This window comes from Cavia porcellus, unplaced genomic scaffold, assembly GCF_034190915.1.
Source record: "Cavia porcellus strain 051 isolate PalLab524CR breed Dunkin Hartley unplaced genomic scaffold, mCavPor4.1 scaffold_10, whole genome shotgun sequence".
Taxonomy (NCBI): Eukaryota; Metazoa; Chordata; class Mammalia; order Rodentia; family Caviidae; genus Cavia; species Cavia porcellus.
The window spans coordinates 87,365,505-87,381,816 of NW_026947493.1; the positions used below are offsets into that span (position 1 = coordinate 87,365,505).

The 16,312-nt window shown below is 48.6% G+C and overlaps 1 protein-coding gene across 3 annotated transcripts in view; it reads right to left on the reverse strand.

Annotated features, from left to right (window-relative positions):
- Angpt1 (angiopoietin 1) overlaps positions 1 to 16,312 on the reverse strand; it is a 174,589-nt gene that overhangs the window by 53,459 nt on the left and 104,818 nt on the right. For 2 of the 3 annotated variants that reach the window (XM_003479828.5, XM_063257776.1), the window contains exon 4: positions 7,520 to 7,752. In XM_003479828.5, the coding sequence (XP_003479876.1) occupies positions 7,520 to 7,752 (233 nt within the window). The remainder of the gene's footprint in view (positions 1 to 7,519; positions 7,753 to 16,312) is intronic. The other variant, XM_005008213.4, reaches the window with a different exon arrangement.

Below are 16,312 nucleotides of genomic sequence, written 5' to 3' on the forward strand. Positions count from 1 at the left end.
GACTTGTACAAATATAGTATGCTAAAAATAAACATTTATTTATACACATTTAAAGCTAAATGTACAGTTTCATAGGTGTTACTGATTTTTTCTTCTTAAAATATAAAATATTCCAGGAAGATTGTACTGCATGGGAAGTGAGATGCGCACGTATTGAAAACTGTTCATTGAACAGTTTTCCTTGCTTCCTCTCAGAGTAAAGATGGGTGTTACTTGGTTCAGCGTGACGTCATGCAGTTTATCCTAACTCCACAACTCCCATTTCGCCCCTGGGTTTAGGAAATAGCTACTGAACCAGACTTGCATATGGATGAGTCCAGGACACGATTCAGCTGCGATTCTGTTCATACTATGTGTACTTCTTTGCTGTAGTTGGAAAAAAGGGGTTTGCTCAGAACAACGCTGGGACAGTCAGCAAACGTCCTCTGAGGCCCTGCACACTGCATCGTCCTGACCCGGCTGGGACCCGGGGCGGAGCTCATCTTGAGTCTGAGGTTGAAACCCTAATTCCAGAAGGATCGCACATCTTCCTGAAAAGATGTGGTCTAGAGTTCATGGGAGAGGGCAAGGACCACGTGATTTTTCATTTTGTTATCATTAGTTCAGCTCTCCACTATTTGCTAAGTTCAGTAGAGAAATTAGGACTTTTCAAAAGCAGATTAACATGCCCCATGAAAAAGGAGAAATATACCATTTCCAAAAATAAACAGGCTCTTTCCCCTAAGCTATGGGGTCTCAGGAACGGAAGTGCTAGATAGTGTGGCTCGTTTTAAGGAAACTGTAAATGTTTAACATGCAACTTTCTGTCAAGATAAAGCATTCCCCTCATTAAACGGGAACAAGTACTCACTGCAGCGCCCAGTAGATGATTTCCTGTGTTTTTCTTTCTCTTTCTACCTAATGTTAAACTGTGCATTACAAGTAGTCAAGGAACAGTCAAGTGTTTTACTCAGTTGATGAGAATGATATTTCCCATTTTTATCAATGTTTATGTGAGTGACAATTAAAAAGTTTTAATTTCCTTCCCTGGCTTTAGAGTCATTTTTAGCTCAGGACCTTGCAGTTCAAACTCTTTCATCAGTCTTTGCCAAGATGATTTACATCGCGACATCCTCGGACGCCACATGGGTGGTGAATTCCTTTCAGACAGTGCATGGCTCTGAGCAGAGCCCAGGGGGAGAGCAGAAGCCTCATTTCCCCTTTCCAAGGGCCGGGGAATAGGAAATAAGGGTCACCGCCTCTCTGAGAAAGAAGCCTTAGCCCACACCGTGTAGCGGTGTAGCGTGTTTAAATGTAAGTCACCGGCTGCTGCATCTTTCAGAGGCTGATTACATGAGCCCCATGGAGGCTTCTGAGGATGCATCTTGAGTTCCTGGGCAGGACTCATGACAGGGTCTGCTCTGCTCCTCTGCCCCACGCCCCACCTTGGACACTGTCTGCCCACAACCAGGCACCCTGGATGCAGCCACGTCGAGGTTGCCGTTTCTGTCCATTCTCCCTGCTCATCACCTGTCCCCCCCGTGCAGCTGAGCCTGCAGGGGGGCACAGCCCAGCCCCAAACTGCACTTCGCGCTTTGTTAAGCAAATCTGACTTTGCGCCAACTTCGCACTGAAAACACTGCTTCCCAGAAGACTTTTCCTCACCACCGTCCCCTCCACCCCACTGGTCTCTGTTTCTGCCACATCGCAAACTCCAAGTGCCCCGCCTGCATCTGTGTGACTCAGCATTTCGGAAACGGATTCTTGCTCTGGGTCTGCCAGTCCCTAGCTGTGCCCACTATTCCCCACGCCCGCTGAGGGGGCGGGGAGGGCAGCACTTGCACAGCCTCTCTGGACACAGAGACCAGGCCTGGGGTCTGTACAGCTCCAGCAGCTCCATCTGCTCCAGGATACTGGCCTGTGGGTGCCCTGCTTCTCTCCTGGACCCCAGAACCCCATGCCCTGCATTCTGAGCTGTCCTGGGCGCCCCTAGGTCACAGGTCCAACCTGAGCTCCCAGCTCGCCCCACACTGCCTCTGTAATGGGACCTCAGGGCCCCCCAGAGGCCTGAGAGTCGATGTGGCTTTGATTCCAGTCCCAGAAAGGAATTCCTTCCTGGTGACTCTGATTTGTAGATTTAGTTCTGATAAATCACCCTCACTTACTTTGGCTGCTGCTTTATTTCTCTCTGAAGAGATCGCTGGGCCCGAGGGGAGGCCCCTCAGTCACTGCCCTTCCCGACAGCTCTGGGCCTGGCACACCAGGCACCCTCTTGAAGAGCACGTCTGAGTCCATTTGGAAATGATTTATCTCCCATGCTCCCTTCCATGTGAGCCAGGAGCAGCATCTGGCCATCGGAGGGTGCACCAGGGTCCAGCAGCTCAGTGTGCTGAGGGCTGAGAGGCCTGGCATGCATGCACCCCTTTTGTACCATAACCCAAAGGACTTTCGAAAGTGTAGGTGCTCTGGTCTTGATGTGCTGACAATGACTCCCCGCTGCTTTACAGTGGTGTGCAGGGAGCCACCTCCTTGGCCTCATGGTTTGCTTCTAGGACTTCACCCTCTGGTCCCTGCCCTGAATTCGAGGTTGGGGTGTGGATCTACACGCATAGGCCCTGTGCTGAGAGCTGTGGACTCCTGGGACATGCAGGCCACTTGGCCCCACGGTGCCCTGCACCCTCTTCTTTGGCAGCCTCAGCCATAGCATGCCCACTGGAGCCATTCTGTACCCATTCTAGATCCAGGTCAACTTCACAGCTACGGAGCCACAAGCCAACCCTCAGGTTCTCCTGGGAGATGTGAAATGGGGCTGGACTCAGCCATAGGTGTCCCTCCTGGCTGTTTCAGTAAGGGCTGTGAGTGTGGGTGACCCTTAGTAACACTGGGGTCAGGAGATGCACTCCCTTGGGGCCCCTAGCACTGAGGATGCTCCCTCCTGCCTTCACCCCCTCTTTGCCGTACTCCAGATTCACCCGTGTGCTGTGTGGTACTGTCACCCTGCCTCGCCTGCAACCATTCGCTCTGGAACTGACCTGGTCACTGAGCAGGTTTTCTCCCTCTCAAGCTAGAGATGCCTGGAGGCCAAATGTATCTGCTATTGTTCTTTCTTCCCAGTGATCTGGGCAGTATTCGGCACACTAAAGGATCCCTCTGAACATACATGAAATAAAAATGGATAAGCACCCTTCTCCCGCAGAGGAGAAGCTGAAGCAGAACAGCTGCTGCAGAGCTGTTCTTGTCTGAGGGGCTAAACTGTGAATCACAGTCTGATTCTGCGGCTGATTTCAACAGCGAATCTGTTCAGTTCATGGCAGAGCCGCAGCCCTGTACTTGCTCTAATGTTCTTCCCGCCTTTCTTTCTTCTTCTCCATCCTTCTTTCCCTGCTTCCTTCCTTCTCTTTCTTCCTTTCTTTCATCCACACACTATGATGTGTGCCATGGGTGTTCTGTTCAGCAGGTGTGCCGTCCCCACCCCATGCGCACAGCTGGCCAGGGACAGACATCGCGGTCCTCAGCGGTCCTCGGCAGTCCTCCTGTACACTGTCTCCAGCTCTCCTCCCACTTATTTCCCACATAACTGTGCATCGCCAAGGCCACAAAGCAAGTGGCTCAGCTTAGCACGGTGATAACACTGAGGATGCAGCACCTAGTGAGCAATGTTTCTAAACATAGAGGTGACTGAGTGTTTGCAGACCAAAGTGAGGCGAAAATAAGTGTGCTGCCCAGAAGGCATACAAAGCAAATACAGTTCGGAGCAAAACGACCAGCTGCCTAAGAGCACTGCTGCCTGTGTGGGACAAGCAGGGGAGTCTGGCGCATCGTCTCAGAAGACACATTTCTTAGCCACACTGGCTTAGCTCTGCTGCAGGTCATCGGCAGGCTTAGTACACAGAGTGCTGGGAAGCTGCACAGTGTGCAAAGAGAGACAAGCAACTGCGGACCGAAGGAATGTGGGGGGCAGGTACGCCCCTCTCCCTGTGCTTCCCAGGGAGCTGTTTCCTCATGGCCCGGGTGGTATATTCCGTGCTGAGGGCTTTGGAGCCATGAGAAAGACAGGAGCACTGTGCTCTGAATGCTATAGGAACACGCACAGGTGCTCTGTGTTTCGTACACATCATGTAACTTCTGTAGCATCTGTTCTTACCAATTAGGTTATTTATTTATTCCAGGTCCCTTACTGTTTCTGGAGTTTTTACTGATGAATATAAGAGTAAATATTTACCAGTAAAAGGCAGCATTTCCAGACACACGATTTCTGTAGGGAGCCATGGACCTCTCCCATGCTTGTCTCTTCTTGGCAAGAACTCTCCAAACCCACTTTTTACAATTCTGAACTACCCAAAAGCCGTGCTCATTTATGGTGTGTTATGACTGCATCAGGTAAATATCACAGTCCCATTTTACACAGTCCCATTTTAGACTGAGGCCTGAAGGAGCTGCCTGGCCGAGTGTGGGTGCTTGGCTGTCGCTGGTATCAAACTCATTTTCTGCAAGAGCAGCCTCGTTCCTACAGAGCCCCTCATGAGCACGTGTTTCCCTGGATTGTCCCCCATGGCAAAGGACAGCTGAAACTTAGGGCTCACTGTCCCTCATACTGTGCTCTGTGCCTTATTCTGAGCACCTGATTTCCTTCTTTATCCGCGAGCAGTGAGCACCATTCCCCTGGCCTCAGAAGCTAAGAGGAAGTTCAGTTTGCAGCCAATAACAGAAAACTCACTGAGGCAGACTCAGTGTTGTGTACTGTTCGTGGTCCCTCTACCGTGCCCGGGTCAGACTGAAGCAGAAGAATCAGGCTCAAGTAGCAATTCTTAAAAAGTATATTCTTAGACAATTCGGTGCACTTACTATGGTGTGTTGGTTCTGGAATATTTCCATATCCATTAACTTAAAAGTAAATACACACAATCCTTCGATAAATAATAAACCTACATGCTAAAGTTTTGTTATAAAGAAAGGTTTATCTGTTTAAGAATTAGAATGAAATAAAAGCTCGCTTTTGTAACCAATATTTAATCCAGCATTATACTGGTAGCTGCTTTAAATCTACGATAACTGAAGACTACAGCTGTGTGGAAGTAAAGATGTGCAGAGTCAGTCTCTGGGTAGAAATCTTACCGAGGACCGCATCCCAGCTTTGTGCCTGAGGTCTATGATAGCTGAATACTCACGTTGATTACATAACAGAAATCACAGCGGAAGAGAGTGCTGAGCAGCATAGTCTCTGTCTAACGTGCATAGAACCCACCGGAAATCAGGTCCCAGACCTCGGAGCTAGTACAGAGTTTACCTTAGATTGAATCATTAAAAGGAAACAGTTCTCTACGTTAGACAATTTAATCTCTATTATTGCTACTGCCTCTGTGACTCTGACTTGTTACTGTGGGAAATGTTGCATCACAGACGCAGTTACCTGTCTGACACCCCAGCGGGCACGAAGGGTAGCAGCTACGCAGTTGCCATGGAGACTATTGGATCAGTGAATATACATGTCTGGTCTGTCCCTAGGCACACCCCTGCCGCTAACAGCTCAGACATACTCCCTAGACCGACAGTCAGAGAAGAAGATAAACTGATGAGCAGCAGACGCACGAGCTCCGAGAGACTCACCAGAGCCTGACGCCTCTGCCCAACCCTGAGCTTTAGGTCTCGGGATGATGAGAACGATCTGTTTCTAGTCCCACTCCAAATGTGTTCATCCCAATATGAGGACAGCTATGCTTCATTCTAATACTTAATTTCTGAATCCTCATGAGCTCTGTTAAAATTCTCTGGCAAAGGCCGACCAAGCTCTGTTCCAGGGGGTCAGCAGCCTCTGACTGATAAGCAGGTTTTTCTTTCCAATCATATCACTGAGAACACCCAGATGGAGCCCGGGACTCATGGTTTAAAAGCTCACTCTGCAGAGTGTGTGTAAACAGGCCCACTTAGATTGTCTCATGGAGACAAGGTAACGGGGTGCGACCGAGAAAAGAGATGTCCTTCGAGCAGAGCGCTCGTTGCAGGGTCACCTTCATTCCCCAGTCCCCACAGAGAAGGGTGACCGGGTGCTGGGCCTCATGCAGCTCAGATGCATGGTAACACCCAAGGAGCGTCATGTGTGCACCCGCATACCCCAGCGGCTCCACAGTGCTCCTGTGATTCGGGCTGTGCGGTTCCACCTCCCTCATCACCCCTCACGGTGCCATCTTCACCCACAGAGGGGCTGCACTGAAGCAGCCAGAGCTACTAGAAGCAGTCTGCACGCACAAGGCCTCCTTCCGTGCTGGCGGCGTGGCGGTCAGGGGATGGATAAGTGTCTCGGAAGACAGAAGCTGGTGTATTTCCAGACATATGTAACTAGTGACATAAAAAATTTGCAACTTCCACCATTGTGAAAAGAGCCCCAAATAAATATGGCTCAGTTCATTGGTTAATTTTTCTCATAACAGGACTAAGGACAAGTGATTATAGTAAATATTTCTAGTAACGATGATCCTTTCTCAGTCATAATCACTGGGAGTTGTGTCACCTTTTCTTTGCAAGCAACGCTGAACCAGTTAACATTAGTTGTAAAGTGAGAAGACTATAAAACTGTCCCTATTCCTCTGAATTTGTCTTCAGTGCTGACTAATTTCTGCCCTGTAGTTAAAGAAAGGTCTAACTGTATAATAGCAAACATTTATTCATGACAGTGAAATAGAGTTATCTAAGATTATAAAGGTCAAGAATAAAAGAAGACAAACAGGCACCTCAGAGACATGTTATGGATTCACAAATTCATAAATACATTCTCTGAAAAGTTTGGACCATGAATTTGTCAGCTGAACCTCACGAACGTGTCTGAGAATAAATTCATCTGCTGCTTTTACACAGCAGTGGATGCAAAGAAGAAGCATGTCATGACTGTTAACCCTGATGCATCAACTTCAGATGCCAGGTGCCAGGCAGAGCAGTGGGGTGTGCTGCTGGCTGCATCTGGGTGGGTGATGGAGACCTGATGGAGACGTTGGGAATTTGTGTGGGCCCTGGCCAGCTCTCTGGTGCTGCTCCCCTGCTCAGCCTTCCTGGCCCTGAAGCACAATAGCAGACACCCACAACTTAAAAAGAGCAGGTTTCATTTGCCTCATGGTCTCAGGGAATACAGTCCATGGTCAGCTGGCTCCAAGGCAGAAACATCATGGCGGAAGGGCTGGGGGAGCAAAGATGCTCAGTTCACGGTGGCCAGGAAGCAGAGCAGGGGAAGAGAGAAACCAAACAGGTGAGGGGCTGGATGCAGACCCCAAGGTTACACCTCCCAGACCCCACAGATACTCCTAGGAACACGTGGCACTAATCTAATAGGGGTCCCTAATCCAATGAAGTAGACAGGTCAGGTCTAGTGATCACCATCTCCTTGGCCACACACACACACACACACACACACACACACACACACACACAGTCCCTTAAAACGTACTTAATCTCTAAACAAGACAATAGCAAGTTCATCACTGTGCCCAACACAACACACTTGCATTTCATCTAAATATTTCCACAATCAAACTGAGGAAGACGCTCTTACCACCTTCTTTCGTGCAAAGGCTGACGAGGTTGTGCACGGTGTCCATGAGCTCCAGCTGCTGTTTCTGGAGCAGACTGTTGTTGCTGGTTGCTCTGTTCAGCTGCTTCTCCAGCTCTTGGATTATGGAGGACTGGCGAGTGACCAGGCCTTGAAGGTTCTCTCTCTCCTCCTTTAAGGCATCCAACTCCTCCTGGTGTTTTCCCTCCATTTCTAAGATTTTATGTTCTAACAAACTACAAGGAAGCAAAAATAAGACTTAACTTTTAAAATGTTTTAGAAAATAAACACTAATTCAACTCATGCCTGAATTTTGGGTTAGAAATTTAACTTAGGCATTGTACCATGAATGGTCATATTTGAGAGATTCAAGGATTATACAGTTTCAGAGTAGGAGTTCCCTAACACATCAGATAAAGAATTGTGAAGCCAGATGTCACAATGATGTTTGCTTCCTAAATAGTTCACTTCTGGGATGTGTCTTACACCCAGTATAGCTCATTCAGACCAGAAAACTGTAGTCTGAAAAAGTTGCAGTAGAACATGTATTAAGAAAATGGGTTTCATAAGAAACAGGGTAGTTCATAAAAATATAAACAAAATATAGAAACCATTTTAATCTTACTTTGCTTCATTCATTTGGGATTCTCACAGCATTCCCATTGATTAAACTGCACAGCAATTCTATGGACTTGGGAAGACCACAAAGACGTCTAATTACAGAACCAGAAAGTGACCTGTTTGAAGTCACGAGCTCTCAAGACCTCTGGAGCAGGGCTGCTGCTGTCTACTGCTATCCTGAGCCTCAGGATGAGGCCACGCACCCTGCGTTCCCAGCTCTGTGCAAATGGTTTAGGAAATGGGGGACCCCTTTATGCTGGGGTCACAGTCCTACAAAAGCATGCAGTGCTTTGCCCCGAGTGATGCACCTTGGGGAGCCTTCCTCTCTAGGGCGCTTTAGACGGTGCTGTCCCGCACCAACTCACGACAGTGACGCAGAGCATTGCTCTGGAAACAAAAGTTATTTGCATTTCATGGAGTGTCTAATACACTAGTACTCCTCAGGGAAAAGGCTTAGCTATCCTCCTCAGTTCTGTTTCCAGAAGGTTCATCCAGCCCTTAGTTTACAAGGTGTTATTCAAATGAAATTATAAGAAAAGGCACTTAATTTACCTTCAGAGAAATATAGCACTGAATCATTTCTGTACCTCTTTAAAACAAAACACCCAGGGCTCTTTTAAATTTATGCAATGGAGTGGTCTGAGGAGACAAACTTTCCGCCTCCATGCTCCAGGGATGAGCCATTTGCCACACCTGACAGCAGGAGAGGGCATTGGGAACTGCCCCAGAGCATCCAGGCCTCCAGGGACCAGCCCAGTTTCCAAAGGGAACCTGGCTCGGCATGAGGAGGAGGCCCAGACTGTGTCCAGAGTCCTACTAATCGGCGACACCCGGGGAGTGTGCCAGTGTCTCAGAGGATGCCCACACAGAGACCCGGGTGGGAGCTTCTCACTGGGTGAACTTCCCTCTACTGGACAGCGCCCAGGTGGGATGGGTCTTTACAGATGGGATGGCCACTGATATCTCTTCAACCTTTTTTTTTTTTTTTAAATGGAAGACATAAGCAAGGAAATCAGAATAAGATGAAAGAGCATCACCAAGGGATAGGTATGATTCAGCAGCATTTTCTGCTGTGCCAGTGGCTTGTTGTTCCTGAGAAGTTCATGCAAAAGAAAGAGGAAGGGAAGGGGGAGGAGGAAGGGGGAAGAGCTAGGAGGGCAGGCAGGAAACAGCGGCCCGGCGGCACTCTGGCACCTGCTGTTTGAAATGCCCCCTCCTTCTCTCCATCCTGGGAAAACCATCAGCATTATTGCTGTGGAAGAAAATAGAGGTTTGCTCTGTTCCAGCTGATTTTTGGTATTCCAGTCTGAGAACAACCAACGCCAATGTATCAGTTCATTCTCAGTTTACCTTTGAATCACATTTGTTCCTATTCCTGGACGATAATCAGAAGTAAGACTGCCATAATTTAACCAGTAACTTATAAGAAAATTCTCTTTTACATTTGCAGGAGTTATGTAATTCTATCAGCTAACCTTGTACTAGCTGTTAAGACCATCATCATGTATAGGTCAAAATTTGAAGCTCTGGTCATGTAATACTGAATAAATATTCCAAATTATGTCTTCTGTCCCTGAAATGAGACAAGACTGGGCTTTCAATTTTCCTCATCAGTAAGTCATGTGCAGGTCTGGAAAGTATCATGTTTTAGTTGTAACTTGTTATTGTTAGTTACTAAGTGGCAATAATTATGTAAAATATAAAATGACACTATTACTAGACTAAGGAATTTTCAAGAGAAAATCCATTTATAAAATGAACTCTAGAAACTTCAGCTTCAGACCAAATACATTCTTCCATATTTTTGTAGCAATATTTTGCACTTTTTAATTTTGATGCTCACACTGCAGAGTAGGTAGTACACTCATAGCGAGCTGTTATCTGATACATCAATAAAAGAGGGAGCTTTGCTTATTTTGTTTTTTCTTTGGAAAGAAGCAAGAATGGGAAGTGTGTTAGTTACCTCCTCATTAGTGAGACACAATACCTGAAGCCCACTGTTTAAAGGAGGAGAGATTCATGCTGGCTCACGGTGTTAGGAGGTTCAGTCCATGGCCAGCAGGTCACATACAGACCCAAAATGGTGGAAGGGCCTGGAGAGAGCAGAGCTGCTCACATCAGGGCTACCAGGAAGCACAGGGTTACAGGAAGAGCCAGGGAGGGAGACACACCCTTCTAAGTCACCTCCCCAGTGACCACCTCTCCCTACCAGCCATCCGCTGACAGGATATTTATCTACACTGATCCATGGGAGGCTTTAATCCACAGAGGAGAACACTTTTCTCATCACCCAGTTACCTCCCAAAAGCCCGGCCTGCTATCACATGGGGCTCTGGGGAGCACTGGAGATCTCAGCTCTAACAGAAAGTTAACTAAACAAGCCTTCTGCCTAAGGAACGATTCTGTATAGTACTGTATGGAATAAAGGACTGGTGTGCCCTGAGTAGAAGGAACATATATGTGCACATCAGAAGCAACACTAATGTTCATAATTGACTGAACGGCCCTTCACGTGGCATGACTACAGGTATCAGAGGACACCAGGGCAGCCCACCACCTCAGAAGAGATGTCCATGTAAGCTGAAGCAGCATGGTCAGAGAAGGAAGAAGCCACAAGAACCTGGAAACCTGGCACAAGGTATTCTTTTGACTAATGTTAACCATGGTTTGTCAACTGCACCTAGCAGACTGGGGTTCACAGATCTGGGCGTGTCTGTGGATGACTGACCTGGAGGCTGGCAAACAGGAGTGAAGACCCATCCTGGACGGCCTGCCACCACCCAATCAGCTTGTGGCTTTGGGTGGGATTCATGTGCCTTTCTGAAGCGCTCCTGTCTCCGTGCACGGGTCTGTGTTTCACAGCTGTCACCCTCCTGATCGTGGCTGGTGCTGCACTCTTGGTCCCTCGAGCTCCATGACTTCCAGCTTCTTCCAGCAGCCTCTAATCCCACAGACACCACTGGCTCTCCTGTCTCTGGTCCTACAAGTCTGCTAGTAAACCCCTCATGCATACATTTTCTGTTCATTCTGCTGCTCTAGAGAACCCTGACGAACACACTCGGCTTCCAGACGGCGGGTCTTCAGGTCCTCACTCACATGGCCCAGACAGCCCTTGCTCTCTGGTCCTTCTGGGCTACCTTTCTGCATCCTTTATAGGAATGATGATCACTTTTGAGACTTCTCCAGGAAGACTGGTCTCTCCTCAACTCTTTGATTCCCTCTCACAGCCCTCGTCCCTCTGATTTATCTTCTCTTCATACTTGGCTCCCAGAGGACCGTTCTCTTTGATCTTCCTACCCCTTGGCTACGCTCAGCTTTGGAAGTCAGCCCTCCCTCCTTGTTACTTCCAAAATGGTTCGATTCCAAAGTCCACTTGCCAAAAAGTCTATGTGCTACAGCCAGTTGTTATCACATCCTTGTAAGACACTGTGATAGCACTTTAAAAATCTTCACCAACTCTGATGTGTAAAGCCGTGCAGGTAAAAATCTATCTCTCTTATTCAAAACCATGCAGATATTAAGTGTAAGTAACAGGGATTTAAAAAACCTCCTACACTACTGTGGAGGGTGGATTGACACATTTTTATTAGGCTACATGGGAATTCCTTGTCAACTTTGGGGGAAACTTAGATTAAACAAACAGTTCTAAATGAGGACGCATCTTACAAGCCAGGGTCCTATGGAACATTTATGAGTCTGCACTAAATCCATACAGCTTGAGCTAGAAGTCCAAAGGCAGAGTTTCTCACAGGATTTTCAGCACTTCCTGTTTCCCATCTTTCTGGACTCACTTTGAGAAGAGACATGCACAGGAATGTGGCACTTGGCTTGCGCCTTGAGGCAGAGGTGCGCGTTCGTGAAAACACAGTACACAAAATGATACAGGGCTGGAACCTCAGGGCGAGGTTCTGAGAGAAGGCACACAGCCCGCTCGAACGTTTCAGGGTGATTTTCCCTTCGTTTTGCAGACTGTTTTCCACACATATCTAACTGGAAGTCTTTCAGATCACCAAATATATCTTGAGACTTTCACAGAGAAGCCTCTCTTTCAAGCTGTTTCCCACAGTAAGTCTTAACCCAGCAGCCAGTGAATTCGCAGAGGGGAGACCCCTTAACTCTGTGTGTAAATACAGCTTCTCCAACAAGGAGGCTGTGAGCATATAGAAACCTCATTTTTGTCTGTCTGGACTTCAAGTTTTTATTGCTTTTAATATGCATAGTGTCAACGTGCAGTGCAAATACGGATTAGGAAGACCAGCTTCTTTTGCCCTACTTAAATAGAAGTATGTTTAGTCTGCGTTAAATTTATACTGCACATTTCTAATTTGCCTACTAAATTTTCTTCCCAAATCTGACTTCACACTTATGTTTTTGGTCATTCAAGTCTGAGTAGAAGGATAGTTGCTGTAAGTAACACTGGCAAGTAAGAGTTTAAAACAGAGGGTAAATAGGAAGGCCGGAAATACACTGCCGAAGCCAGAAATCAGGAGGGAAAGGGCTGGCTCGTTTCATGACATCAAAAGTAATAACTTTAAAAGCAACAGAAGAATGAGAGAGGTATCCATCACAGAAGCTGCAAGAAGCAGAATAATGGGGAAAACAGGTCTGGGGTTTCTGGTGAGGAGCACGTTCATCTGGCAGAGTCTGGCAAGGACTTGGAAGAAGTAAGCGAGTACAGGATTTTCAAGGATCAACAAGAATTTGAGAAAAATTGGCTGCCCGAGGTGGACAAGGCGACCATCAGATGTGCATCCGTGTCACGTGACACCGACCGTGCCCAGGCCCAAGCACTCCGCCTGCCTCCCACACGACCTCAGGCCCTGGCCCTCAGTGCCAGTAGAGCTGGGAAACCTTTCACAGAGAGTCTGAGTGAGTCACACAGCGCCTGTCACAGCGCTGGTTACAGCGGGCATCGAGGGACAGGGCGCCTGGGACGTCTGATCTTAGAGCCGTTGTCTGGGGCACAAGCCTGCACCTTCCACAGAGCCAAGCAGGAACGTGGCACCACACGGTGGCTGCTGGGACAGCCTGGGGACTCATCCTGGAGAGGGGACCTGCCGCTGTCAGAGGCAGAATCCTCAGTGGCTGGACCTCACATTTCAGAAGGGTGATGCTGGCAGAGCTCTGAGCCAGTCGCTCACCTGGTGCAGGGCTAACAGCCATGGCCCAGGCAGGAGGACATGTGACCCTGGACACAGCCAGTGGGGACCGGTGGTACAAGATGGACTGGGATAACAGGGAGGAGATCCAAGTGACAGAACCACAGGGCCTGGTGGACTGTAAGGGTCAGAGACAGACCTAGATTCCCAGTTAGGCCAGAATTCTACCTCACTCCAAGGTCCTAAGGTGACTGACATTGAGAAGAAAAAATACACTCTAGGCCATTCAATTCATTATACGAAAAACTGACAGGGGAATTCAAGGCTCTCTTCCATCAGCCTCTAGGTGTTCCGTTTACAAAAGGCCAAGGTATTAGGCATCCGAGGGCGTGGAAAGAATGGTGTCCAGTGTGCAGGACCAGCTGATGGCTGGGCCCGGTGTACATGAAGCCTGGGCACAGAGTTCCCCGCGGCAGATTCTGCTCGGGACCGTTCCTCTTGCACCTCGCTCAGCATGTCCTGCGATCATTTCTGCTCGGTCACGCCGCACAGCCCACAGGAGCAGCTGCAGAGCCGGTGGGCTTCCACATGTGGGCTACTCCGGATTCCCCTCTGGGGCAGGGCTGGAGGCTGCAGTCTCCCTCCGCCTGGTATCTTCTGGCCTCAGCAGGGGCACAGCAGGGCACCAGGCAGGTGACCCGGCCTTGAGCTCATACAGGGAGGTTACTTGAAGGAACCACTCTAGGAGCTCTGGCCCCTCACACCTCTTCCCCTCGGCTCTGAGCAGAAGCCCTGGGGACCCGCGCTGAGGGAACTCAGAGAAAGGGCCACCCGTCTCAGTGTGCACCCTGCCACCCTGTGGGCGAGGTGAACGGCAAGCTCTCCGTGACTCCAATGCCTGGCTGTGCCGTTTCACACGGGAGAGTTCAGGTCTCTGACTTCTATGCGCCTTTTCCTTGAGGTTAGAACCAAAGTGTATTTCAGGATGAGGGCAGCATCCAACAAAAGGGGAAAAAAATCCGTACAGATAACAAACTGGAAGGTTCCTGGGGTCACTCCCGCTAGGTTGCACAGAAAACAAACAGCAGAGCAAACCTTGCTAATCCTATTCCTGCTTTGTGCTCTCAGCTATTTTGGGGATAAAGAAGTGAATCTAATGAGGCCAAAACCTCATTTTCATTTGTCCGGATGTGAATCAGCAGGACCTCTGCATGCTGAGTAACACAATCCTATCCATAAAATACTCCTCATTCCGCCGGAGAGGTGGCGGGCATCCCTGAGGCCCTTCCTGTGCAGGCCCGGAAGTGACACTGCCAGCACAGCCCTGAGTCCCCTGGGAGGAGGCGAAGCTGATGGCGATGACCCAGCCCTGGTAGTGAACCCAGCCAGGCCCAGCCAAGGAAAGGCACGCTGCTCCTACGCTCCGAGAGGGCTGCGTGCTATACCTGGAGGCCTGGGGCTCACGTAAAGACAGACAGGGAAGAGCACTGAAGTCCTGGCACTCTACGGACAGCTTCCAGGCTGACTCTGACCTTCCCTCCCCTTACAGGGAAGGAACAGCTTCTCTATTGCTCTACAAGATGCTTGGCAGGACTCCGCTCCCTGCACTGCATGTGTGAAATAGGTAACAATAAACAGAAGGAAAATGAGATGTGTGTCACATCGGGTACTGGGGTTTCTGCAAAGAAAAGCACTTCTAAAAACTGGTTCAGAAGGACAGAAGTCTCTCCAGCCCTCACCGGGCCCTCTGGCAGGAAGAAGGTGGCCCAGGCCAGGATGGATCTGCACCCCGGGAGTTGCCAGTGTCACTAGGAGGGATTCGGATGGCTGAACAGGAGCACAGGCATGAATTTCAAAGCAAAACCTAAATCCCAGACTTCTTTTGGAGTATATTTGTTGTTAGAAAATGGAATGTTTTCATTAGTAATAAATGATATAATCTGTGTCTGCAGGAAAGTCTACATTTCCTCCAGAAATTGTGATTTCATTGGGGTGCTGGGGTTGCTGCACAAGGAACCCTTCCACTTGACCCAGAGGGGCCTTGAGAGTGGGCTCCGACTCGTTTTTGTTAATGCAACGGAGAAAACAACTTTTAACCAGTTTCCCTTAAAAATACATTTCCTAGTGCTGATCCCATGGCAGGAATGGATACGGGTCCTGTATCAACATCATGCTGGAAAGACTACAAATCCAGAAATTAAATTAGAAGGAGTCACACTTTAAAGGAGAAAATGCAGATGAAACGAAGGAAAAGGGACAGCGAGAGACCCCGAGGAGCTGATACTTCGGACTTCCTGCTTGTGTGCTTTTAGTGTTCTCACGGCTGCAGAGTCACATGGAGGCCAAAGGACATCACAGCAGCAGCACAGGCTGGGAGGGGACCGAGGACCCTGCCGGCACCCCTGCAGAAGACCCCGCGCAATCGGTGCCCCTCGGAGGTGGAGGGAGGCCCATGACCCCCTAGAATGAGACACTGAGAACTGGTCACGACTGCTGTACCTGATGTTCACAGGCCCACCTCCAAAGAAAGAAGGTGGCAAGACAACGTGCGAGCTTGACATGCCCTCGTGAAACTGTATTTATATCTTAAATTCAGCAAAATGTCCAGCTTCCCGTGGTGAGATCATGGTTTTGCATTTTCCTTTGTGTGTTTTTTTAATTTTTCTACAAAAATTGTGCATTATTTCTGCAATCCTACAAAGAAATGAGTCAGAAAAATAAGATAAAATTTTCTTGCCCTATTCATTCAAAATTTCTGGACAGTTTCCACACTCAAGGTTGAAATGTGTCACTGCAGATCGGGTTCACATTGGCTGACCCACACCAATGCTGTGCAAATCGAGCTGCGTCCCTACACACACAGGCACGCGGGGTGCTGGTGGGGTGAGCAGGCTCCTCAGGAGGATTTCCAGCCGCGGGGCATCTCACCAGGCAGCCAGGTCAGGGTCAGGTCTTACTGGGTTTATTTATAACCACAGTTGACCCCATGACATTGTTCAAGGCTAAACAAATGGAAAACTGAGCCCTACAAGTCAGAGCATGCCACTATCCCTGTCCCATCCTAAACCAACAGCCA